The sequence below is a fragment of the Equus caballus genome, chromosome 24 (genome assembly GCF_041296265.1).
Source record: "Equus caballus isolate H_3958 breed thoroughbred chromosome 24, TB-T2T, whole genome shotgun sequence".
NCBI classification, from domain to species: domain Eukaryota; kingdom Metazoa; phylum Chordata; class Mammalia; order Perissodactyla; family Equidae; genus Equus; species Equus caballus.
The window spans coordinates 58,915,644-58,940,743 of NC_091707.1; the positions used below are offsets into that span (position 1 = coordinate 58,915,644).

At 62.2% G+C, this 25,100-nt stretch overlaps 2 protein-coding genes and 1 long non-coding RNA gene across 9 annotated transcripts in view; 2 read left to right on the forward strand and 1 right to left on the reverse strand.

Moving 5' to 3' along the window:
- INF2 (inverted formin 2) overlaps positions 1–1,711 on the forward strand; it is a 30,542-nt gene extending 28,831 nt beyond the window's left edge. For all 6 annotated transcript variants that reach the window (XM_070249358.1, XM_070249359.1, XM_070249362.1 and 3 more), the window contains one exon: positions 929–1,711. Coding sequence is in view for 3 of the 6 variants with exons in the window: in XM_070249359.1 (XP_070105460.1) it covers positions 929–957 (29 nt within the window). In the remaining 3 variants the exon portion in view is untranslated. The remainder of the gene's footprint in view (positions 1–928) is intronic.
- Positions 1,511–6,961, reverse strand: LOC111770462 (uncharacterized). Its single transcript, XR_002803748.2, has 2 exons — positions 6,739–6,961; positions 1,511–2,749 (listed from the first exon to the last, which is right to left on the reverse strand). It is a non-coding gene; the product is annotated as an uncharacterized lncRNA (long non-coding RNA).
- Positions 5,045–23,355, forward strand: ADSS1 (adenylosuccinate synthase 1). 2 transcript variants are annotated; one of them, XM_023628570.2, is made up of 13 exons: positions 5,045–5,342; positions 11,573–11,675; positions 14,513–14,575; positions 15,465–15,515; positions 15,851–15,917; positions 16,798–16,905; positions 17,004–17,085; positions 18,464–18,590; positions 19,107–19,261; positions 20,125–20,249; positions 21,387–21,484; positions 22,743–22,892; positions 22,970–23,355. In XM_023628570.2, the coding sequence occupies exons 1-13, from the start codon at positions 5,085–5,087 to the stop codon at positions 23,020–23,022; spliced, it is 1,440 nt and encodes a 479-aa protein (XP_023484338.2). In that variant the 5' UTR covers positions 5,045–5,084; the 3' UTR covers positions 23,023–23,355. The 2 variants fall into 2 exon arrangements, with proteins under 2 accessions (XP_023484338.2, XP_070105465.1); XM_070249364.1 differs by having other exon boundaries at positions 5,069–5,342; positions 22,690–22,892.
- Positions 23,356–25,100: the final 1,745 nt, after the last annotated feature.

The following is a 25,100-nucleotide window of genomic DNA, read 5'->3' on the forward strand; positions in this document are numbered from 1 at the left end:
TGCCACATGGAGATTTCTGTTCTGTTCCCTGCACTAACTTCCCTTCTTCCCCCTTTTTGACCTGTGTCTTGAGTGTGTGGTGACCCATTATCCTTGTCCGTCGTGATGTCCCTGTGGCCAGTGGGACGAGTGGGGCCGCCACTCTGGCTCCTCTTGTCCCCTTCTGTTCCTGAGGCTTCTTTTCTCTGGCTCAGCCCACCGTCCCGGCTCCCCCGGCCGTTCCCCCCAGCCCTACGGTGGGAGGGGCACTGAAGCCCTGCCATGAGGGTCCTAGTGACCACCCTTTTCTGCCCCACTTGTTTTCATGCCCAAGACTCACAGGGCCTGGGTCAGTGCCTGGCTCTGGGGTGGTTGGGGGCCGGGGTATTTGGGGGCACCAGCCGAGCGAGGGCCTGTGGACTGGTGAGCACAGAGGGCGTTGGGTGGGCATGGGCCTACAGGGCCAGCCGGGGGCTGTGCAGGTGGCAGGAGCCATTGGGGCAGGACCCTGGTGCCCTCAGGACCAAGCTGGAGAGAAGACAAGGCAGGAGGGTCAGCATGGGGGGCGTGGGAAGCGATTGAGGGAGCTCCAGGGAGAGGCAGTGACAGGGGGATGGGAGACAAAGAGCAGCCAGGTCTGAGACGGGGGAGAGTGAGCTGCAGAGACCCCGCCTGTCTCAGAGATGGTGAAACACGCCCTGCCGGACCTAGCCTGGACAGGTGGACCAGGGCCAGCTTGCTGGGGTCACCCCAGCACCTTCTGCCTGGATGAGCTTTGCTGTTCCGGAGGAAGGGCCTGGGGTCAGAGTGGGCTCAGGGGCACCTGGTACAGCCCACTGGGCACTGGTGACAGGGGATACCAGGAGCCTGGGGACCCAGATGCGGGCACCCTGGCACTGCACGCAGCAAAGCTGCTCCTGACCATGTCATTTCATCTCCCTCCCCACAGGCCTCAGGCCCAAGCCCAAAGCCAAGTGAGAGAGCCTGCAGGCCGCCAGCCTCCGCGCCACCATGGGCCGCTGGATATGCTGCTGAGCGGGGCTTCTCTGGGGCCAGGCTGGGACGGGGCCCCTGGGAACCCAAAACTCCGTGCCTTACCCAGCCAGGGGCGGGGCCTCCCAGCCTTCCTGGGGTGTTGTGGCTGGGACCCCAACAGGCACTGGGGCCTGGCCAGCCTGGCACCCTCCTAGACCACCTGCACGCCCCCGGCCCCTCATGGTCTACTTCCTAAATGCCGATGCCCGAGCCGACCCCGCATGCACCGAGGCACCCGCCCACGCAGGGAGGGGTCGGGTAGCTGCATCCCCTGGGGGTCCCTCTGAGCTTGCACCCCACTCTCCAGTGACCCGGCATCCAGGTTCTTCTGGGGACATCCCCTTGCAGACCCCTCCCCATGAAGCCATGGGAGCCAGGCAGAGCTGAAACCCCCACTGCCCCGTGAACAGGCCCCAGCTCTGCCCCCCAACCTGCTCAGCTGGGCAGGTGCCAAGCGTGGTTTTTAACCAAAATATGATTACTTATGCATTTCTCCTGTTCTGTGGTGGCTGGTTGGGGGTAGGAGGGTGGGTCAGAGAACCCTAGGGCCTTGGGTAGAGGCCGACTGGCCAGCAGTGCCATGGGCAGGCCAGGGTCCTCCTACTCAGCATGTGGGTGCCCACCCACCCCCAGGTGTGTGCTCCCAAGCCTGGAGCTGGAGAGACTTGAACTAATAAAGAACAAAGCTGGCCCAGCACGTGGCTGTGTGGTGTTCAGAAGCTGTGGGTGGACGTGGGGGCTGGACGGTGCCTTGAGGGGTCTGACCCTCACAACAGCTGTGATGATGTGGGTGGATGGATGGATGGATGGCGGAGGGAGGGAGAGGTGGGTGGATGAATGTACAGGTGGATGGATGGAAAGGTGGATGGATGGCTGGATGAGCGAGCTGGTGGGTGGGTGGAGAGAGGGAGGGGTGGGCCTGACAAGATGGTGGTGTGAAGATAGGCCCCGCCACACAGAGCACGCAGAACAGGGCCAGAGCAGATGATGAACAGCCCCCAGAACAGTGTTGAGGTGAGCTCCGCTCTATGGGATGTAATTTAGATACATAAAACTCACCCATCCTAAGCATGTGACTCTGATTTTTTTCTTCTCCCCAAAGCCCCTCAGTACACAGTTGTACATTCTAATTGTGGGTCCTTCTAGTTGTGCTATGTGAGACGCCGCCTCAGCATGGCCTGATGAGCGGTGCTAGGTCCACAGCCAGGATTCGAACTGGTGAAACCCTGGGCCATCAAAGCGGAATGTGTGAAGTTAACTACTCAGCCATGGGGCCGGCCCCAGTGACTCAGTGATTTTTTTCAGATTTACAAAGTTGTGCAATTATCACCATGAGCTGGTTTTAGAATATTTCCATCATCCCAACAGCCGTCTCGTACCCAGTAGCACTCACGCCCCATTCCTCCTTTCCCAGCCCTGGCAGCCACTACTCTGCTTTCTGTCTGTGGATTCACTTTTTGTGGACATTTCATATAAATGGAATCATACAGTATGTGACCCTTTGTGACGGGCTTATTTCATTTAGCATGCTTTCAAGATTCATCCGGGCTGGAGCATGTGTCGGTCCTCCATTCCCTTTCATTCTGTGTGTGGACAGGCCACATTTTGTCATCCATTCATCTGTTGACAGACACTTGGGTCATTTCCAGCGGGAGGCCTTTGTGACTAGTGCCGCTGTGAACACCTGCATGCTGGTCTGTGTGGATGTCTGTTTTCATTTCTCAGGAACAGATTCCTAGGAGGGAAATGGCCAGGTCATATGCTAAGTGTATGTTTAACTTTTTAAGAAACTGCCAAAGTGTTTTCCAAAGCAGCTGCACCATTTTTCATTCCTGCCATGCAGTCTTTCATGTTCAATGATGTGAGGGTATGTGCAGCCTGTGTGGTGTCTGTATCCTGGGTCACTGTGCACGATGTGGCCCCAAAGGGAAGTGCGACCCCCAGAGAGTGGAAACCCCAGGTGGCTGAGCCCATCCCTCCCTGAGTGCTTGCCCGAGGTCATACAGAGGGCCCCCAAACTTGGTGACTTGTATTGCCATGGCCCTGGTGACAGGCCCACTGCACAGGGCCACTGCAGGGGGCAGGGGTGTTCTAATTCGGGCTGGGCGTGTGACTGGCAGGGCCCCAGCTGTTGGGCCTGGACAGGCTGTTTATAGAAAAGCCCGGCTCCCCCAGGCCTGCCGGCTATTTATAGGCTCAGGCCTGGGGGAGGTGGTGCCCCGGCCAGCATTTGGCCTTGCAGAGTTTGTCAATCTCCATGGCGTCCCTCAGGTCCCCTTGTGTCCCCACCGCACACCTGCTGGCCCAGAGCCCCGGGTTTCCCCCAGGAAGGGCTCAGAGCCAGCGCCCCCTCTTTGGGTCTTCAGCACTGCCCCAGGGGTGGACAGAGGGAAGCACCCACTCATCGGAGCTGACTGCAGCAAACTCTCTGTGGCTCCTGGGGGGCATTCAAAAGACTCGATTTCTTTTACCCGGAATCGAGCAAAGAAAGAAACCTCCATAACCCTCTTGGTGCCTCCCACTACAATCTCGCCTTTTCTTCATCTACAGTCAGCTGCTGTGCCCCACATTCCCTCCCTGAGACCCCCAGGACCCCTAGCCACCACCCCCTCCTGGCTGCCAGCTCACGGTGCGCCCCATCCTCAGCCTGCTCAGCCTTGATGGCATTCAGAGCCCAGAGTCGGCCCGCTTTCCCCTGCTCCAGCCACTTCCCAGGGGCTGGTAGCTGGGGGGCTCCTCCCTCTCCCCCCGCCCCACTGGCTGTCACCACCACGCTTTCCAGCTGAGGATGTTAGCTTACACAGGACACCTGCATCTCCTTCCTAGGGACAATGACGGACAACTTGAGATGTCCCGTGACTGCTGGTAACTCACATTATGGCGTTTATCCCACAACAATGCTGATGCTGATGTCCCGGTGTGAGAGAAGACGGACTGGGACACAGAGGGGCCAAGCGATCTGCCGAGGGCACAGCCAGGGCTCCCATCGGGGGGTGCTGGGGCCAGGAGGGTGGCTGGGAGAGGGAGAGGAGAGTCCAAGGGGGAAGATGGGCCAGTGCAGTAGTCCTCTGTGGCTGCTTGAATTGTTAACTCTCCATGAGTGACCCTTGGGTGACAATCCCTCCTGCCCCCAGGGCACCATCCCTGGCTCCTTATCCTAGCCATGGTGCTAGCCATGCCCAAGCCCAGTCCACTTGGTGGGTGGTGGGCAGGCAGTGCACCCAGCTGGGAACACAGGAGCCCGGCAGACAGACCATCATGCACCCTCTCAGCACCCAGTCCCTCCACGGGCTGGGGCAGGAAGGAGGTCTGGTGTGGGGCTTCTTGGAGCCCCTGGTCCTGGGCTGCTGAGCATCCCTGGCTGCTCCCCTGCCTGGGCCAGGTGACCCAGACAACACGAGTCCGTCCGCCCTGGACTTAGGGCCCTGGGGACTGAGGGCAGCCCAGCTCCCGGATGGAGCCCACCTGCTGGTACCAGCAGGCAAGGCTCCACAGCGTGCCCTGCGCTGGACACCAGGCCCCTGCGCATGTGGGAGGTTGGGGGTCCGGGTGCCGAGTGTGGGGGAGCGGGGGAGGGGGGACACAACACGCTGTCTTCTCTCTGCGGCCACCAGAGGGCGCGCACGCCCGTCCAGGTGGCGGGGCTTCACCGCAGGGCAGGTGCGCACCCCGAGGGTGCGGACCCTCCAGGTGGGGCGCAGAGACGCAGCTCCCCTTTTGCAAACCGCACTCCCGCCCCGGAGGGGACCCCCCGCAGTTTCTGGAACCCCGTGGTCCTGGACCTGGCGGGGCCGGGGCAGGGTGGGTGCGCAGCACCCAGGCCCTGCTTCGGGGCAATCGAGAGCAAAAGCCCCGCACTAGCATTCATGGGGCGCACCCGGCCAGGTCCGCTGGAGGCACCCCGGAGCGCGCCGTCTGTCCGCGCGCCCCCCAGAAGTGCCCGCGGCCCAACTCGGCTTCCAGGGGGCGGCGCGGGGCGGGGACCGGGCGCCCGGAGGTCACCGAGGCGCGTCACGGCGCCCGCCGGGCCCGCCCCCGGCCCGCCCCCCGCCCCCCGCCGGCTCCTTTTAATGGCGCGGGCGCGCGGGCCGCGGCGGGCTCTCGGGCGGCCCGGCGCAGCGGACGAGCGAGCCAGCATGTCGGGGACCCGAGCCTCCAACGACCGGCCCCCCGGCGCGGGCGGCGTCAAGCGGGGGCGGCTGCAGCAGGAGGCGGCGGCGACCGGCTCCCGGGTGACCGTGGTGCTGGGCGCTCAGTGGGGGGACGAGGGCAAAGGCAAGGTGGTGGACCTGCTGGCCACGGACGCCGACATCATCAGCCGCTGCCAGGTGCGGGCCAGGGCTCCGGGTCCCCCCCTCCCCTTCGACCCAGACAGACCCTGTTCCTGCTCTCCCGCGTCCCGACCCAGACATGCCTCTTGGATACCTTCCTTCCTGGGGACACCTTTCCCAGGGGCCACCCCCACCCACTCACACACGCACGCACCACCCACGCACACAACCCCCCTGCCACTCAGACCCGCACACCCTTCCCTCCCGGCACCTGACACCCCTCGCCCACTCCCTCCCCCAGGGACCGCCTTCCCCACCCAGCCCCACCCTCCAGGGCTGTGGGCCAGCGGCAGAGCTATAAATACAAGTCGCTGAGTTGGGGACACCCGATCCTCATGGGGTGGAGTGTGCCATGAGTGTGACGCTGGCTCTCCAGCGTGTTGGGGTGGGGTGGGGCAAGGACCACCCAGACATCCCCCTTCCTCATTCTGTTTGGGTCTGGGTCAGGGCTGGCTGACTCCACATGGGGATCGGTGCACACTGGTGAGGGGCTGGAGGGTGAGCTGGGGAGTCAGCCAGGAGGAGGCAGAGGCCAGGGCAGGACAGGGGCCAGGACCTGAAGGAAGGCAGGGCAGGGACAAGGAGGGTCCTGGCCAGACACAGGGAGAGGGAGGAGCCACAGACTTCTGGCCAGAGTGACCCGGTGGCTGGCAGTGGCACTGAGGAGGCCGGACACAGACTTTGTCCCCTGAGGGCCCAGGGTGGGGCCCTGTCTGTTCTGACCGACACAGGGCACTCCCTCCTGCCAGGGCCAGGGAGCCACGCTTGCTGCTGTGGGCTGACTTACAGCTCGGGGGGCAAAGGGGTCAGCTTTGGGGTGCACGCTTTGGCGCTGCTGGGGTTTGGAGCCATGCCCCGAGATGCTGCGAAAAATGGGGAAGGGGCATCTGTGAGCCCCTTCTCCCATATTCTGTGACCTCCTTCCTGACCTGCAGCCAGGACGGACGGCTGGGGCTCGGCGCATGCCCCCAAGAAGGGCATGGTCCCAAGGCGTTTGGCTCGGGAACATGAGCCTCAACAGCTGTCTGGACCACTCCTGCCTGATGCGGACAGTGATTCCTGGAAGGTGCTTCCTGGGATCGCGGGAAGTCTCCCACCCTCTCTCTGCCCTGAGCCACAGCACCCAAGCCCACTCCTCTCCTAGGGCCCCCAGGTGCCAGAGGTAGCCTCCAGAGCCCTGCTGCATGAGCAAGGGCCCTCGTCCCCCTGCAGCTGGGCGCCTGGCCGGGGGGCTGCCACTCCTCTCCCCCACAGCACGAGGCATCCCCTCCTCGGGCCCGTCTGCTGCAGTGCTGCCCAGGGCCCTCCATGTAAACGGCTGGCTCTGCTCAGCCTTGCACGCCCATCTTGGCTCGTCTCCCCTCCTGAAGTGACCGGGGGACTTTGCACTTACCCTTAGCCCTCATCTTGAGGCTGCCCAGCCCTCCTTCCAGCTGTGGAGATGGTTCTGGAACCGGGCCCTCCCTGTTCTGCCGCCCGAGTCAGCAGGCCAGGCCCTGCCCACTCTCTGTGCGCTCTGTGCATAGCCATTCGGCTGGGAGCTCTGCCCACCCCTCCTAGAAGTCCCCACATGTCCACCGGGCTCCCTCTTTCTGTGTCTGCCCAGTGTCCTTCCTGCTGCTTGACCCCCACCCCCTCCCGATAGGAGCCTCTGGGCTGCTTGCCTGGACTGGCCGTTGTGGCCTTGGTCTCCCCTGCAGCGCCCTGCCCCAGGCCCCAGGTCACCAGCCCTTCACTCCCAACCCTCCCTCCGCTTCCCAATCACCTTCGTCAGAGGTGCTGGGCCCCCCGACCGGGCCGGCCAGGTCTCAGCGCTCGCTGGCTGGGATTGAAAATTCCCCTCCTTCCAACGGCAGAGCAGGCAGTGCTGGGCTCTGGGTGCTGACCACTCTCAGCACAAGGGTACCGGGGTGGGTTTCTCTTGGTTTCCACTGTGAGCTCACATGCCACCACCTCGTCTAGCCAGGGCTGTCTCCCACCAGGGTGGCCCCCCAGGAAGGGCCAGCCAGCCTCAAGCTGCTGCTGGAGAGCTGTGGCGATGCACACAGTGGCCTCACTCATTGGGGGCCTCATCTTGCAGCTTGTCAGTGCTCTGGGACCTCCCTCCACGGGGGTATTAGGAAATGCCCCACTGCAGACCCCGGGCCGGTCCAGGGGCCTCCTGGGGGAAGCGGGGCGGCTGCCTTGGGCTGGAAATGCCGGGTGTTGCTTCTAGAAGCAGCCTCCCCTCCACGTCTGTGCCCTCTGATGGCTCTGGTCACCCAGCGGTGGCTGCAGGGGAGGCCGGCTCCAGGGCTGCACAGCGGCTCCTGGCTGCAGGGACATCTGCCAGGGCAGACCACCAGGGGCCCAGGACCCCTGCCTCCCAGGCCGTGCCCCACCGCCTCACGGGGCAGAGAGCAGCTCTGTTTGGGTTGGATGAATGAATGAATGAGTGATAGGAGCCTGCCAGCAGGTACCAAAAGAAGGTGAGGCACTGCATGGGTGGGTGAACTTTGGGGTCCCACTCAGACGAGTGAGTCATAAGTGTTTCCCCACCCTGAGAGCAGCCCCTTGCTGTGTGATGTGCATGGTCCTGATAAACATGCAGCAGCTGCTGCCAAGAGGCCTCCTCCCCCAACCCGGCCACAGCCACAGCCCCCGAGCAGCCTGCCCCACCCCCAGTTCACCTCTCTGCTCCCTCAGTCACGTTGTCCGGCCCACAGACCAGGGCTGGAGATGGACACAGAGGCAGAGGAGGTGGTCCCTCTCCCAAGTGAGCTGGCCGGGGGAGGCGGGCAGGCTCTGTGCTCTGGGGGAGACACGGGAACAGCCCAGGAGTGTGGGGTGCAGCGCTGTCAGAGACAGTCAGGGAACGTGAGGGAGAGGGGTCTGGGGCTCAGAGGCCTGGGGCTCTGCCAAGGAGATAACTCTCCTCGGCCCCCCAGTGCCGCCGATGGCAGAGGCAGGGAGGGTTGTGTCACAGGGATGAAAGGCCAGGCTAGGTGCCTCCCTGGGAACCCAAGGCCAAAGGAGCTGTTCAGAGCAGAGTGGGGACCGTGTGGTGGGGGTCAGAGGAGGAACAGAGGGGGTGGTGGCTGAGCGGGTCGTGAGGGACGGGGGCCCGGGCAGATCAGAGGAGGTCAGCGGAAGGCCTCCCAAGCAGATGGCAGGGTACACGGGCCAGGGGTGGTGGAAGGGGCAGGAATGGGCAGATGCAGGAGATTGAGGCAGGGGACATGCATGGGGATGAGGCTTGCAGAATGTGCTCCATCGGGAGCAACACGGAGCCCTGTCGGAGTCCCACATGGAGGCGAGGAGGGTGTGATGAGGCCTTTGGTGGAGAGAGGCCCTTACAGATGCTGCAGAGCAGGCTGGGCTGGGGGCGACAGTGGCATCCGCATCCCTGGGAGGCTCAGAGCTGTGCCTGAGCGCAGGCTCCATCAGAGGGGAGACCCTGGAGGCAGGCAGAGCTCCGAGGGGCCGATGCATGGCCTGCCTCTGTGCCCAGCTCCCAGCCTGACTCAGCCTGTCCTCCAGGGCAATGGAAGGGATGAGCAAGTGTGGAGCAGACGGTGAGACAGCCCAGGAATCCCCCAGCCACCCTGGGTTCAGGACGATCCTCACTTACTCTTGCAGGGCACCAGGCACGTGGGCCAGGGAGGCTGAGAGCAGCCCAGAGGCAGAGGCCCCACGGGGGCAGCCAGACTGGGCTGCGGACAGGCATTCTCCCCCATGCTCCCATGGGGACCCTGGACAAGCTCCCCCCTCCAAGTGGCTTTCCAAACCAGGCCTCAGCCCCGAGCAGACTGCGGGCAGAGCTGCAAGTCTAAGGAGGGCAGCTGGGGTGCTTCTGCCCCGACCCCACTGCCTGCTGGCATGTACCTGGGGGAGGACATGGGGTCTCTGGGACAGGCAAGCTGGACCTCTGCAGAGCGGCTGGGAGGTGTGTCTGCAGGTCAGCAGGCCCTGGGCTAGGCCTCCAGGGCTGGCTCCTGTCCCTGGGAGTGGCCTGTGGCCTGACGCCTGGTCCCTGCAACTGGAGGGGTCATCTGACACCCACTGGCCCATGACACCTGCCCCTGTCCCCAGGCGCCCGTGTTTACCCCAAACAAAGGGGGGATGTGCTGGGCGGCGCTCCTCGTCTGTGTGTGTGTCCTCGGCCAGCTGACGCTGGCACTGGGCACTCGGAGCGCAGGGGGTGGGAGGCGGGTGTCTGGGCTCATCTGGCGGCCAGCCGTGCCGGCCATGGCAGACAGGATGCGGCCTTGGGGGGGCTGTCTGGCACATAGGAGAGAGCGTCTGCAGGGAGGCAGTCAGCCTGCCATCAGGTCTAGCCTGGGTTCTGCTACAGACCCCTTCTCCCAGGGCCTCAGTTTCCCTATCTGTCATGGAGCCACACCCCCCGGGTGCAAATGTGGTTGTGGGTGTGAATGTGCGCAGAGAACCTCGAGTGGGGGGATCCCCTCAGGTGTGCTGAGGCGAGGGCAGAGCAAGCACAGGGTGTGGGAGGGTGCCATGACCCCAAGCCCGGGGCCTGTCAGTCACCGTGGGCATTTCTGAATTACTGGCCGTCCCACCCTGACCGTCAGATGGGCTGAAGCAGCATCCAGGGGCAGACTTGGGGTCTGCAGGAAGCGCCCAGCCCTTCTGACGGTCAGGGCTGGGGTCAGCTGCTGCCCCTCCTCCCCCACCTCATCAGCATCAGCTCCCTTCATCGCCCTTCCCACCCGAAGCCCCTGTGGTCCCCTCCTGTCTAGTGTGCTGTGGGGCACCCCTCCTTGGCTCCCAGACCCACGCCGCCTTGTCCTTCCTGCCTCCCCCATCATTTGCTCAGAGCCTGCCGTCAGCTCCCGCAGCCAACCACCCGGAAGTCCCAGGGCCGGCTGGGCCCCGCCGGGGAGGGGGCAGGACCGCCTGCCGGACACAGTCGAGCTGTGTGGCAGGGCGAGGAATGCAGACCTGGATCACGGAGACCCCAGGAGTCTGTTAGAGACGGCAGACCTGCCGCGAAGTCCTCCAGCTGACCTCTGAATGACCATGTGTCAGAGGCGTGGGGAGCAGACCCAGACGGCCTCGCACACCCATTCCCCAAGCAGACGGCTCGGATGTCTAGGGACCTCGTGGAGCTGGTTTCTGGCAAGGCCATCTCGGGAAGCTGGTGCCCATCGTAGGGCCTGAGCCCGGGTGACGGGCGCACCGGAGAGGTTGCAGAATGTACTAGGGCTCCAGCCCCACCTCTTAATTTACTGATGCATGAAGTGGGGTCCAGGAGGGGGAGCCCCTGGCCTGGGGTCTCCTGGCATCTGCACCTCGCTGCCCCCAGCACCCCACCTGCCCCCACCTGGGGCTGGGAGACTTGTAAATCTCCCCCAGACCATTGAACAGGTGGAGGGGAGGGGAGGGACCAACAGCCTGGGGGGCCACAGCACCCTCTCGTGGCGGGAACCTTCCCAGGCTCCCCCACCAGGGAGCTCCCCCCACCCCCCAGCCCACCTCAGCCATGGTCAGCAGGAGTTCCAAAAAGAAGCGAGCCTGTTGCCCAGGTGTCCTCAGATCCCAGCTGGCGTCAGAATTGTTTTTTCGTTTTTGTTCTTAGTGGGAGGCGTGGGCCCAAAGGGAGGGGTCCCTCCTAGGGGGGTGAGGGGCGCTGGCCCTGCTGGCCTGGGATGGCACCTGTTCCCCTCACCCGGCCCCAGAGGGGCGGTGCTGCCTCGCCCGCCTTGGCCACCGCAGAGTTCGGGCTGTGTGGCACATGGCAGCTCAGGCCATGGGCACCTGAGTTTGTACCTCCCAAAAGGGCGGCCCCCTCATTCCTGCATCAGGGGGCCTCATGGGCGGGCGGGGCTCCGAGTGTGTCCCGGCTTCAGAACCTGTGCTGAGCCAGCCTCCTTGGGGCATCAGCACATGCCTGCGAGATGGTCCCGGATGTTGGGACCAGCCTGGGCCAGCCCCTCTCCTGCCAGTCCCCTGGCCAGGCCCTGTACCCCATCCAAGGGGCAGGGCACTAACCCAGCACGGCCCAGACACACATCAGAGCCGACCACTTAACCAGACTTCCCGAGTTCAAGCATGGACGGTATCTCACGCACCCTGGGGGACAGAACCGCCACCCCAGGCAGCACAGAGGCGGCTCCTGAGTGCCTGCATTTAGAGCTGGCCTGGAGAGGCTGGGCGCCCTGCAGGCCCATCCAGGGTGGGTCCAAGTTCCGGGGCTCCTGGACACTCAGCCGGGTTTCTATCCCCAGGGGGGCAACAATGCTGGCCACACCGTGGTGGTGGATGGCAAGGAGTACGACTTCCACCTGCTGCCCAGCGGCATCATCAACACCAAGGCTGTGTCCTTCATTGGTGAGTGCCCCGCCCACCCACACTGGGACTGGGCACAGACACCCAGATTCCAAGCATGTGAGCGGGAAGGCCTGGGACGTTGTCCAGGTCAGGGGCCCCATGTGCAGGGCTGCACGCAGGGGGAGAGCTGGGCTGGACCTCAGCCTGCCTGGCCTGCCCAGAAGCTTGTGCAGGAATAACCTGCTCGGCCTGGGGGTGGGGGTGGGGAGGGATTTGAGGTCTCAGCTCCTATGTGGGAGCCCTCGCAGAGGCATCTGATCTGGGGGCCTCTCCTCAGAGCCCAGAGCCCAGGATGCCTGCCCAGCCTGGGCAAAAGGGAGAGAGGACGCAGGAGCCTCCCCTGAACTCTCAGACCTCAAGTGTGTGCACGTGCCTGTGTGCACGTGCGTGAGTGAGTGTGGTGTGTAGGGGGCTGTGTACACACGTGTGTGTGTGCACAAGTGTGAGCACATGAGTGCGTTGCATGAGTGGGTGAGTGTGCGTGTGTTTAAGTTTCTATGCATGTGTGTATGCAGGCATTGTGTGAGTGTGCTTGTGTGTAAATGTGTGTGCTTAGGGGACTGATTGTGTGCGTGTGCATGCCTGTGAGTGAGCATGCCTGTGCACGTGTGAGCAAGTGTGCATGTCTGTGTGTGTGTGTGCAGGCGACAGGCCCGGCTTCCTGCTGCGTGGATGGAGGCCGAGCCTGGGTGGGGGAGCTGAGCGCTTCCTGGCCGCTCCCAGGGCCGGCTTCCCACAGGCCTCCCTCAGCCAGGCCAGGCCCACTCTGCAGAGGGGCCACCTCACTCCCTGCTCCCAGCCCTTCCCCATTGCCCTCACGGCAGCCACCCTCTCTCTCTCTCTCTCTCTCTCTCTCTCTCTCTCTCTCTCTCTCGCTCTCTCGCTCTCTCGCTCTCTCTCTCTCTCTCTCTGTCTCTTTGTCTCTCTCTCTTTCTGTCTCTCTCTCTCTCAGTCACAAGGCCCGAATGATTGTCCTGGCCTCAGCTCATGGCCTCCTTGCTCAGGAGCCTTTCCTGGTCCCCTAGGCCAGGCCAGGCCCAGGGTTGCCCTCTCAAAGCTTCCAGTACTTCTCCTTCCAGCTCTTTCCACAACTTAGCAAGACCTCCCTGAGACGTATCTATGCCCACCCCTCCCAGGTCGGGACGCAGGGGCTGCAGCTGCTGGGGTGCGCCCAGCGATACACAGTGTCCGGCCCACTCCCTGGGAGCACAGGAAGGACAATGTCGGCGAGGGCTGCGGGCTGCGTGCAGTCAGGCTGAGCAGGAGGAGGGCCGCCCAGGGCCTTCTCCACGGGGTGCAGACTCGGCCCGGCAGTGGCTGAGGACAGTGCACGACGACCCTGGTTCATGTGAGGGGCCCTAGCCTGCACCCCCGGCCTGGAGCCCAGGAAGGCTTCTCCAGCATCAGCCCCATCGGCTGGGCCCTGGGCCCACTTGGCAGGAAATGAGGCCAGGGAGGCACCGCTGGCCCAGGAGGGCACTCTGCCCAGCCTCCAAGGAGCTGGGGATGGGTCAGGGCTGGTGGCTGGAGCCCCCGCTGGGTGGTCCCCAGGGAGCATCAGCAGAGGGTCGGCTCAGCCGTCCGTGCGACAGACAGCACCCTGAGGGGCTGGCTTAGCAAGAGCAGGACGTGCCCAAGCGCACGCAGCTCCCTCAGCCTGGGGCACTCCCCGGGTCCCTGCCACATGGCATTTCAGGACGCCATGGCATTTAGGTGACCTTTTGTGCTCAGTGTGGCTTGCATAGTCTCTGAGTCACTCCCAACTGGACTGATGTCCAGTCTCCCTCGGCCGAGCCTGTGACACCACCAACCCTGGCCAGGATGCACAGGAGCAGAGTTCGCCCCAGGCAGGCAGCAGGCAGCCTGGCCCAGCTGCTTTTGGTCTTAGAGGAAAGGGCCAGCGCCCGGCTCTAAGCTGGACCGCGCGCTATGGTGCTATGTGACCGCAGGCGAGTCTCTGCCGTGCAGAACATCCGCACAGACCCTGCGTCTGCTTTATGTGTAGGGGACGCCCGGCTCCCTGGAGGCCAGCTGGGTCCTGGGCTGCATTTCTCCATGCCTCCTGCTTTCCCATTTTCATTCCTTTTAAATAAAATGTCACAGTTTTATCAAGGTTTAATCTCTGTGCCCTGAAACGTACCCACGGTTGTGCAGCTGTCACAATTCCGTTCTAGAACTTTGTCATCACCCCGAGAACTGCCCTCGTGCCCATGTGCTGGTGATCCCCTCCCGCCCAGCCCCAGCCACCGCCAGGCTGCTCTCCGACTCTGTAAATGCTTCATGCTGGCTTTTGTTTTGTTTGGGTCATTTCTGTTATGCGACGAAATACATAAATTTATCATCCTAGCCATTTTTAAGTGTCCACTTCAGTGGCATTAAGTACATTCACATGTGCTGCCATCCCCAGCGTCCATCTCCAGCACTTTTCATCTTCTCAACCTGAAACTCTGTCCCCGTTAAACACTGACTCCCTGTCCCCTCCCCCAGCCCCTGGCACCCACCATTCTGCTCTCTGTCTCTATGACTCTGACGACTCCAGGGATCCATGAGTGGAATCATACGGGATTTATCCTCCTGTGACTGCCTTATTTCACTCCGCATGATGTCCTTAGCGCGTGTCAGGATTTCCTTCCTTATTGAGGTGGAATAATACTCCATCATGTGGATAGACCACATTTTCTTTATCCGTGCGTCCCTCGATGGACCTTGGGTTGCTTCCACGTCTTAGCTCTTGTGAATAACCCTGCTATGAACACGGGGGTGCAACTTTCATGCTGTTTTGAATGTATGTCCCCAGTGTCTGCGATACGATGCGGTCTCGTGTCTATGTGTTGCAGGGAACGGGGTGGTCGTCCACTTACCAGGCTTGTTTGAAGAGGCAGAGAAGAATGAGAAGAAAGGTAGGTCTGAGTCCCTGCAGACTCGCCCTGCCCTGGGCAGGTGAGTGTTCCTAGCGGCGGTGCTGGCTGGCGCCTCGCTGCATGGTTTCTCTCGAGGGCAGGCGGGCGGGCAGACACGGGGGCGGCTTCCACGGCTGCGCCCCTGCCCGCCACCTGCTGGCTCTGCCTGTGCAGAAAGCCAGGTTACCGCTCAGAAAGCAGAGAGTGGGGCAGCCCCGCGGCCCCAAATTCTGGCTGCGGGTCGTGGCCTTGGCATCTCAGGGGAGCTTTCGTGACACTAGGGACAGGTGGCACCTGGAAATGTGGATTCAGGAAGTCCAGGAAGGGGCCCCAAGACCTGGAATTTGACAAAGCTCCTCAGGGAACGCTGATGTCCAGCTAGGATTGGGGACCGTGGGGCTGACTATGCCTACAGGAAAGGATGTGGTTACTGGGCGCTCCTTGGGAGCAGGAGGCAGTGACCGGGGCCACCGGCCAGGGTGTCTGGGCCAGTCAGACCCTGTAAAGGTTGTCTAGAGGCGGGCCGATGACACAGAAACCCTGAGACCCCGATAGGGTCCATGGAGGAAGCAGAGCCTTGGCCTCAGGCTCAAGTTCAGGGCAGGCATGAACAGAAAGAGTGGGAACCTGACCCTCCCTGGGACATAGGCCCCAGGAGGTGCCAGGACGGAGGCCCCACAGGGAGATGGGCCAGCCCACAGGGATGTGGGTGGGCGTCTCCTGGGAGTGAGGGTCCTGGACACCCAGCCGAGGGAGAAGCCACCAGGGGTGGGCCCCTCGCTTGCCACGCACCAGAGGTGACTATTGTGGCCTCTTGCCTGGTAGGATCTGGGCCAGCTGGCTGGCCCTCCCCCTGTGAACACTGACCACGTGTGCCATGTCCCCACAGGTCTGAAAGACTGGGAGAAGAGGCTCGTCATCTCTGACCGAGCTCACCTCGGTGAGTTTCTCCCCCGGGGCCTGGCATGGGGCTTGCCCCTACCCCCGGCCCCTGAGCAGCTGACCCCACCATGGCCCCCTCCACGGCCACCCAGCCCACACGGCTCCACGAGCCCGTCTCAGAGAGCTTCTGGGTGGGTGCTAGGTGGGGATCCCGGTCCCCATGGCAGATGGGGAAACAGGCCCAGGGGGATTCGGGGTCACAGTGAGTGGGTGCCGAGTGGATGCCGATGCCAGCGTGTCCCCTTTCAAACTGGACCAGCCCTCTGGGAGGCCGGGCGCGCACGGCGAGGCCCTGACCCCGTCTGTCTCCCCTGCACCCTCGCCTGCCCGCAGTGTTTGATTTTCACCAGGCCGTCGACGGGCTGCAGGAGGTGCAGCGGCAGGCCCAGGAGGGGAAGAAGTGAGTGTCCGAAGAGCCGCTGGCTGGTGACTGGGCGTCTGGTCCAGCAGGATGGGGGGGAACATGGATCCATGGAAGCCCCTCAAGAACAGCATCGGTTCACCCGAGGCCACCCCAGTCCCAAAACCCCAACAAGCCCACCCCTCCCCGGGGTCACGCCACTGCCACCCCCGAGGAGTACACAGGCCCTCCCGGCCACGCCCACCATGACTGCTGGAGTCCTGGGCCGGCCTTGACCCCACACATGGGCAGCAGCTCCCACCACAGCACCTGGACCCCGCTGGCACCCAGTGGTCGTGTGTTTGTCCTTCAAAGACAGTTGTCAGAATATGCCAGGACTGTGGTTCTCAAAGCCAGGACAGGGGTGAAGCAGAGAAGCACCCTGCCTCATGGAGTCATGCACTTGCACATGCAACACACATGTGCATGCGTGGTCACACATATGTGCACACACGGCACACATTCACACACCCGCGTGCACACTCGTGCTGACACACGTACATGCACTCATGTGTTTGTGCACACGTGTGTGTGCGCGCACACGGCCCAGCCAGATGCAGGTGGCAATACTGAGCATGCTGATTTGCTGAGGGGGGTGTGCCCAGGGGAGGGTTAGGACTGGGACCTGGACCACCTGCCACTGCCTGGCCGCTGGGTCCCTGAGAGCTGGCCGTCCGGGGGTCCCGGCGGTTCTCCCAGACTCCAGGGTGCCGCTACTAGGACAGCACCTTAGATGCCGCCAGCTAACCCTTCACCCATAGGGGCGGAAACTGAGGCCTGGGGCGCCTGGCGGGGCCCCAAGTTTCCAGGCTCCTCCCCGGGGTGCCCGAGGCTCGTCCCCCACCCCGCCCCCATGCTCACTGCTGCCCCCATCTCTCAGCATCGGCACCACGAGGAAGGGGATCGGGCCAGCCTACTCCTCCAAGGCGGCCCGCACGGGCCTCCGCGTCTGCGACCTCCTGGCGGACTTCGACGAATTTTCCACCAGGTACCCGAGCTGTCTGCAGCCCAGGGGGACTCCGGCTAGTGGGGGGCACTCGGGGATCCAGGCAGGGTGAGGAGTCACGGTCCTTGTCACTTCCGCAGATTCAAGAACCTGGCCCACCAGCACCAGTCCATGTTCCCCACTTTGGAAATAGACGTTGAGGGTCAACTCAAAAAGCTCAAGGTAGAGCTGTGGGGGCGGTGTCGGGGGTGGGGGCGGTGTCGGGGGGCCGGTGTCAGGGTGGGGGTGGTGTCGGGGGGATGGTGTTTGGGCACAGTGTCAGGGAGCGGGGAAGCACAGCAGTGGGACCCACCGAGGTGTGACATCTCACCTGGCATTCATGGAATGCTCGTGGAGTACACCCATCATGGGGCATTACTCTGGGATGGCTGGCCTTCTGGGGACCGTGGACCTCCTGTGTGAGCCTCCGGCCAGCTGAGGTCAGGGCAGTCCTCTCCAGGAGCAGGGGGCTCAGCTGCTCCACCTGGCTCCTTGCCTCCTTTCTTGGGAAATTGCCCAGGACAGGCTGGGGGAAGGAGGCGGACCCTGTCCTGTCTGGAGCAGGAGGTAAGGGGTCCCAGCTCGCTCTCAGAGGGGCGGAGCAGGGCAGGGGACAGGATGATGTCAGTGCAAAGTCCTTTCAGAAGTTTCCAAGGCTGGGATCCCAGCCCATCCAGCCCTGGTCTGGGGCTGTAAATGAGGACAGAGATGGGCCGATGCTGCCACAGGGGCAAGACAGCAGCTGGGGAGCTCCGTGCACCGCCACACGGAGTCCATGGGGCACACACAGATGCCTTGTCCTCAAACAGCAGGGCTCGGGGGCGGCACCTCCGCTCCAGGGGAGGTGGGTCAGCAGGCCCACCTGGGGAGTCTGCCCCGGACACAGGCCCTGACGCCTGTAGGAAACGTCACTGAATTGTCAGGCTGTCCGGCTCGTCCCCCCGCCTTCAAGTGAGGTCAGCACCCCAAGTTTCCCATGGACACGTTCACACTGTCTCAGCTCAGGCTGCTATAAGGAAGAACCACGGACGGGGAGGATGAATCAGGGGCGCATGGTCCTGGAGGCCGGACGTCCGAGAGCAGGGTGTCAGCAGGGTGGTTCCTCCTGAGGGTTCACTCGTGGGCGTGTGGACGCCGTCTTCTCCCCGTGTCCTCACGTGGTCGTCCCTGTATGTGTGTCTGTGTCCTGATCTCCTCTTCTTATGAGGACACAAGTCGTACTGGATTAGGGTCCCCCTTAATGTCCACATTTTAACTTGATCACCTCTTTACAGACCCCATCTCCAAACACAGTCCCATTCTGAGGTCCTGGGGGTAAGGGTGTCGACAGATGAAGTTGGGGGATACAATTCATCCCGTAACAGCCAGCGAGAGGCTGGTGCTGAATCTCATGGACGCGACCCAGCCGGCGCCTCAGTGCTTGCTCCCGTCTCAGGACAGCTTTGCCGACCAGGCCTCTCGCTGGGAAGGAATGTGCTGGAAGAGTGAGGCCGTGGGGTGGAGGCCGGGGCTGGCTGGACGCAGCCCTGCCCCGCCGCAGCCCCATTCCTCCTTCTCGCAGGGCTTTGCCGAGCGGATCCGACCCATGGTCCGGGACGGCGTTTACTTCATGTACGAGGCGCTCCACGGCCCCCCCAAGAAAATCCTCGTGGAAGGCGCCAACGCGGCCCTCCTCGACATTGACTTCGGTGTGTCCCAGCCGGGCTGATCCCAAGGAACCCCCATTTTCTTATCTGCTGGGAGACTGGGCTGGCTGCTGGCGGGGCGTGGCAGGGCCACCAACCACGGTCACGCTGCTGTCCCTGCCCATGAAAATGATCAGGCTGCCCCAGGTCTTCCTAACTTCAGCCAGGAGGGGAGAGAAGAGAGGGCTGAGCTGGACAGGAGGGAACAGGGCTGTCAGAGAAGCACCTCACCAGTCCTAGGGACACACCAGCACCAGGCAGCCTGGTGCAGCCAGGGGAGGCACCCGCCTTCTCCCTCCCCTCACTCCCCACACTCACACATGAGCCGCAGAGGGCCAGCACACAGCACCCCAGGCCAGCCACTCCCCCAGGGTGGTCCTTCAGACCGCCAGCCCTGGAGACCCCACTGAGGGGACATGCAGGGGCTGAACCACCCACTGCCTTTTGCGGCGAGGGACCCCTGGGCCAGGGCGATCTGCGGGATTGGCAGGTGGCCCCCCGACTGGCTCTGTCTTGCAGGGACCTACCCCTTCGTGACGTCATCCAACTGCACGGTGGGCGGCGTGTGCACGGGCCTGGGCATCCCCCCCCAGAACGTGGGCGACGTCTATGGCGTGGTGAAGGCCTACACCACCCGCGTGGGCATCGGCGCCTTCCCCACCGAGCAGATCAACGTGAGTCCCTGGCCCCGAGAGCCATATAAGGGCATGGAGGCAGGTGGGGTGCCCAGTGGTGGGGCGAGCAGTGGTGCACAAGGTGGGCAGGGGTGACAAGATGCTCCCCCTGCATCACACCACGAAAGCTTATGCTAAGGACATGCTGTGCACACACATACCCATGACCCAACTTCCCTGGGAAGTGCCGCAGGTGAGCGGGTACCGGGCTGAGGGGGCTGCAGCTCAGGGCCCCATTGACTCAGGAAGGAACCCTCAGGATGCCACCAGCCTTCCTTCTCAGCCTGGCCTTGTGCCCTCGTGGCCAGTGAGGACATGAGGCTCTGGTCCCGAGCAGGTATGTGTGAGGGCCGGAGTGGGAAGGGAAGCGTGCTGTGTCCAGAAGTGTCTGGTGGCTTTAACAGGGCAGGGGGCGCAGGGATTGGACCCCCTGAGAAATAAACACACGCCTTGTCCCAAAGCTAAGCTACAGACCAGGTTCAGCCTTCACCTCCTGGCACGTAAGCGAGGGGTAAGGGGGGAGGCGAGCAAGGCTGTTCCCCACCCCCATGAGGCCGCATGTTCAGGAGGCAGCTCTCGACAGGCGGCACCCCAACCTGCCATCAGCAAGACCCTACCGGTGGGAGCCTCAGCTGGGGCCGTTAGCCAGGAACACGGGATGGGGGAAGCCAGGCATGAGGAGGGGATTCGTAGGGGCTGCAGCCTCAAGCTTTCCCCTGAGCCCAGGCTGGGGGGAGGGGGTGGTGGAGGGGAGGAGGGGAGGGGAGGACGAACGGGGAGGGGTGAGGTGGCTGCGGCAGGGCAGGCAGAGGCAGGGCCGGCTGGCTTTCCTGCCACACGTGGTCCTGCTCTGTTCTCACTAGGAGATCGGGGACCTGCTGCAGAGCCGCGGCCACGAGTGGGGGGTGACCACGGGCAGGAAGAGGCGCTGCGGCTGGCTGGACCTGATGATCCTGAGATACGCCCACATGCTCAATGGATTTACCGCGTAAGCAGCACGCTTGTTACTGCACGGCCATCCGGTGCCCGTCCACACCCGGGACATCCCTGACTCTCTGACAGCACGGGAACACGTGGAGTTGGGCATCAGGGCTCAGGGCCACAGTCTTCCCGTGCGGGCTGTGCACCCCATCTAGAACCTTACGCACGGCGGGGCCACAACGGGGGTGACGTGGAGACCCATCCAGGGCACGTCGGAGCCGGCCCTCCCGTCTGCTCCTGCACATGTGCAGGGAAGGCGACAGGCTGAAGGCCAGAGGGCGCCCGGTGCCTGTAGGAGGTTAACGTGGTTCGTCCAGGGATGAGGAGTAAGGCCAGACATTGGTCCTCACAGACCCGACACTCTACTAAATGGGAACTGGGCTCGGCTTGGCTGAGCCAGACTGTCAGGATCCCTGTCAGGTCTGTTAGGGTTCGGGGCCGGGCCGTGGGAGGGACATGCCATCCCAACACAGCATATGACCACGTGCTTCTGCGCTTGGAGCACTGACACCCCAGTGAGGCCCTTGGAGCTGGGGAGCAGGCTTCCTGCAGGGTCGGGGGGCCAGCAGACAACTTGCAGCCCCACGATGCGCCGAGGGCCACGGCAAAGCACAGGACGGGCATCACCATGCACTCTGGCCACCACGGGCTCCCGGAGCACAGCCCCCGGGAGGTCTCGAGGCCTTGCCCACAGAGGGCGCATCAAAGGAAAAGGGAAGACACTGCGGGAAAGCCCTGCGCTCAGGGCCTGCTGCCCCGTTGTTGGCGTCGGTGGTCTCGGCACTGTTGCTGGTCTCTGAGGGGCGGCTGGGGGTGGGCGGGCCACAGGAGCATGAACGAGCCACAGGCACGAGGCTCATGCACTGGCCGCTTGGGAGTGCTAAGACCCTGAAGGCGGCCGTGACGGAGGGCAGGTGTGGCAGGAGCCACTGACCAGTCCTGAGAGGTATTCGAGGTGAGGAGAGCTTGCTCCGGCAGAAGTTGCACTCCTGGCCCGCCAGTTGACTGCATCTTTGTGAGACTACCTAAGCTTTATTTTCTCTCCACTGTAAATGGCGGAGGAGAGGCGAGGGGTGGAACCCAAACCAAAGGGTGAGCAATCACCGAAGGCGTCTCCCATCTGTCTCTGTTGGTTTTTGCACAGGCTGGCCTTAACAAAGCTGGACATCCTGGATGCCCTGGACGAGATTAAAGTCGGCGTCTCGTACAAGCTGAATGGGAAAAGGATCCCCTACTTCCCAGGTACGTGGGCATGGCGGCTCTCCTGTCCATTGGGCGGTCTCCACTGGGCAGCTACACGGGATGGAGTCACTGTGGTTCCTGGAGACAAGGGGATAAGGGTTTGCACTTAAAATATGCTAAGAGTGCATGCTCATCTCGGAAGACTCGCCCCACCTCGCAGGTTCGCACCCCCGCGGGGAGGCCTGGCTAGTCTCCAGGTGGCTGCAGGCGTGTCCCATGGTTTTCGAGCTGCTCAGAGGGACGGGCCTAGGTTTGCAGGAGGGAACCAACTCTGCGACAACCCCGGGAGCCTGGGGGACCCTCAGGCACCTTGGTGTCAAGGCCCACCTCCTGGGAGCACTGGCAGCCCGCCTGAGTTAGCAGACATGGACTGCTCTGGATAACGGAAGTTCTGTGCAAGTGTGAAGATGACGTTTTACTAAGAAAGCACACTTTCGGTTAGACTATTTAACCCTAACTGGGGTTTCTGGTCCCACATGTCCCTTCTTTTAAAAAGTGTGAGGGCGATGCTGCGTCCCTGGATTTCACAGTTCCTGATGCGTCTGGACTGGGGCACGGGTTCCAGCCCACGCCCACGGGCAGCTTCCTCCCCCCGACCGTGCAGAGCTTCCCTCACTCCCCTCCCAGCACACGAGTGTAGACCCAGCAGCGCCGCTTGGCTACAAGAGCCGCATGTGCCCTCTTGGCAGTGTCCCCCAGCCCTGCTGACCCCTGAGCTTTGAGAGGGCACAGCAGAAGTGTGGCGTGACCCCAGGGGATCCAGGGCCCAAGGGAATGTGCAAACTCAGAGCACACGGAGGCTCTAGGGCCCTCGCAGTGGACAGCTTGTTCCAGCATCTTCAGTCGGCATCTGCTGTCAGCTTCCAAGTCCAGCCGAAGAGGGGGGGTCCCTGCCCTGGTGGGAGAGCGGGGACAGGTCCTTCAGCATCCTTTAACACTTCAGGATCCTTGGGCCCCTTGGAATTTCCCATGGGGTCCTTGGAGTTCCTCCACCGAGTCACCATGGATATTCCAGCAGAATGCATAGTGAATCCATGTCCAGGGTGGACGTGTCCGCCTGGTCTGGAAGGGGGACAGCCTGTGTCAGAGAACCACTCCCCAACCCCGAGAACACCAGTCAGGGCGACTCACCTTCCTCGCCGCTGAGCCCCCGGGGCAAGCAGGCCCTGGGCTGGGGGTCCTGAGCCACCCAGCGTCTGCTCCAGGGCTGGAGTGCACGTCTGTGGGCCACCATCCGTCCTGCCGTGTGTCCCCCCAGCTAACCAGGAGATGCTGCAGAAGGTTGAGGTCGAATACGAAACGCTGCCTGGGTGGAAAGTGGACACCACGGGGGCCAGGAAGTGGGAGGACCTCCCCCCGCAGGCCCAGAACTACATTCGCTTCGTGGAGAATCACATCGGAGTGGCAGGTGAGTGCCCTGCGGCGGCCCGCCGTCCCTCTCCTGGCCGCGCGCGCCCCCCGATGACAGACCCTTTGCCTTTTCAGTGAAATGGGTTGGTGTCGGCAAGTCCAGAGATTCGATGATCCAGCTGTTTTAGACAAAGATGGAGCCGATCCCAGTGGGCCGCAGCGGGTCCCCGTCCCACTCAAACAGCGGCCGTCGTGGTCCTCGCCGACAAAACCGGCGCCGTGAACAAAGAAATATGAAAATTCGTTCCTGTATTTGGTATTTCTCTCTAAGCCTTCAGCCCAACCCGTTGATTTCTGCAATGATTTTAAACATCTGAAAGCCAGCGTTGTGTACATTTTTAAAATCCTGCTATTTAAAATGAGCTGGAGCGCTTAAAACACAGACCTCCTAGGGCACGTTCATTGTCCCGTGGTCGTGCGTCCGGTTGGAGCAGTTTGGTAATAAACACATCCAACAGCCACTGAGCGGTGTGGTTAGCACGTGTTTTGTTCTGACGTTGTCATTTTGTTTTGACTTTTAAACACCAAAAGGTGCCACTGACGCTCAAACAGTCCGGGCGACGCACGTGTTTGGTGGCCCAGGGCCAAGGCGTTCATTTGTTCAGATGACAAAACAGAACCAGCCCGTGTAAGAGACACGGGTCCTAAATATGTTTTCCCAAATTACATGTTTAAGTCAATGTCACCTAGATCCCTGAGCCCCCTGCCCCGGGGAGATGGAGTCATGCCAGCAGCCTCTTTTCGCTTCGATTGGGTACCCTCTGCCGTCACCCTCCGAATGTCACCAAAGAGCTGCCGAGAGCTTATGGTGTCTCAACCAGAAGCTGTGTAGCTTCCCTCAACACCTCCTCATGGTTTGGGGCAAACTTAGAAAAACTGCCCTTTCAACATTTCAGAGAGGGAAGGAATTATATGGAGAGACGCAGAGTCCGCCAGGGTTAAATCCTGGCTTTTTAGAGCTGAGAACGTCAGCTGGCGTCACTGAAATCGGTCAAGTGCCTGCTCGGCTGGCTTCCTGTGGACCCACTGGTCCAGGAAGGTCTGGCTGGCTCACACCGTGGGGACGCTAACTCATGTGACAGCATCTCAGGGGAGTGGGCCAAATTCGGAAACTCCTGTGACTTCACGCTCGCTAGCAAACTTGTCCAAACAGTGCCCAGCACAGCCTCCAGCGACTTGAAGGAAGGCAGGAAAACGAGTTCGCTATGCACCAGCTTCCTCCTCCTTCCCGGCACGCAGCGGCGTGGCTGCTTGGGGGCACAGGGCAGAAGCACAAGCAGAAACCGTTCTTGGAGTTTTCTGAGAATTCTTTCTTTCCGTGATCCAGCAAGAGGGACGACAGGAGAGAGCCCCGCGGCAGGGTAAGTTCTCAGGGAAGGAGGCGCCCCCTCAGCAGCACGGGACCCCACGCTCCTCCTCACCGCCTGGGGACGGGCTTCTTCTTGCGAGATGACTGTCTGGTAGCATGTTGTACAACAGACTGATGCACGCTCCTGACAATCAACCAGAGCAGGCATTTTTTTCAAAAGAAAGAGAAGTCATTTCATTCTACATAAAAAGCTCCACACCTGAGTTCACCTGCAGTTCAAAGCAGAGAGCTGCAAAGAAGGGCGAGGTTTACACACTGCCCTGGGGTGTGTGTAGATGGTTCACGGGTGGAAGACGTGAGCTTCGAGCGGAAATAGTTCTTCCCCGGTGCCTCTTCCTCACCCGCACACAGCCAGGCGCAGGACGCTCTGCTCTCGGAGGGAAGGGTCCGTGGAGGAAGCCTCCTTCTTTCCGGTACCAGATGTTTTGAGGGTCTGAGTAATTACAATAAGGTGCTCTCTACATTGCACCAATAACACAACCTCAGTGTAGACGAGCTCGTAGTGGTAAAGACAAATGATTGGATAATGTTGTTTGATAAAATGTGTTTCCAAGAACTTTGGAAAGCTGCCAGTTTCCTTAGAAGTTAAACCCCGTCTACCCCACCACCCAGCCCTCCACTCCAGGTGCCTCCCGCAATGAATGAACAGGAATGTCCAGAAAAAGCCTTAAACAGGGATCTGCAGAGCAGCCGTCTTCATCACAGCCCAGACTGGCACCAGCCCAGGTGTCTGTCGACAGGCAGACAAGCTGAGGTCCATCCACACATGGAATACACTCAGCCCCAGAGGAACGGACCACCCAGGGCTGCGAGAAGGTGGAGAGTCTCAAAGCCGGC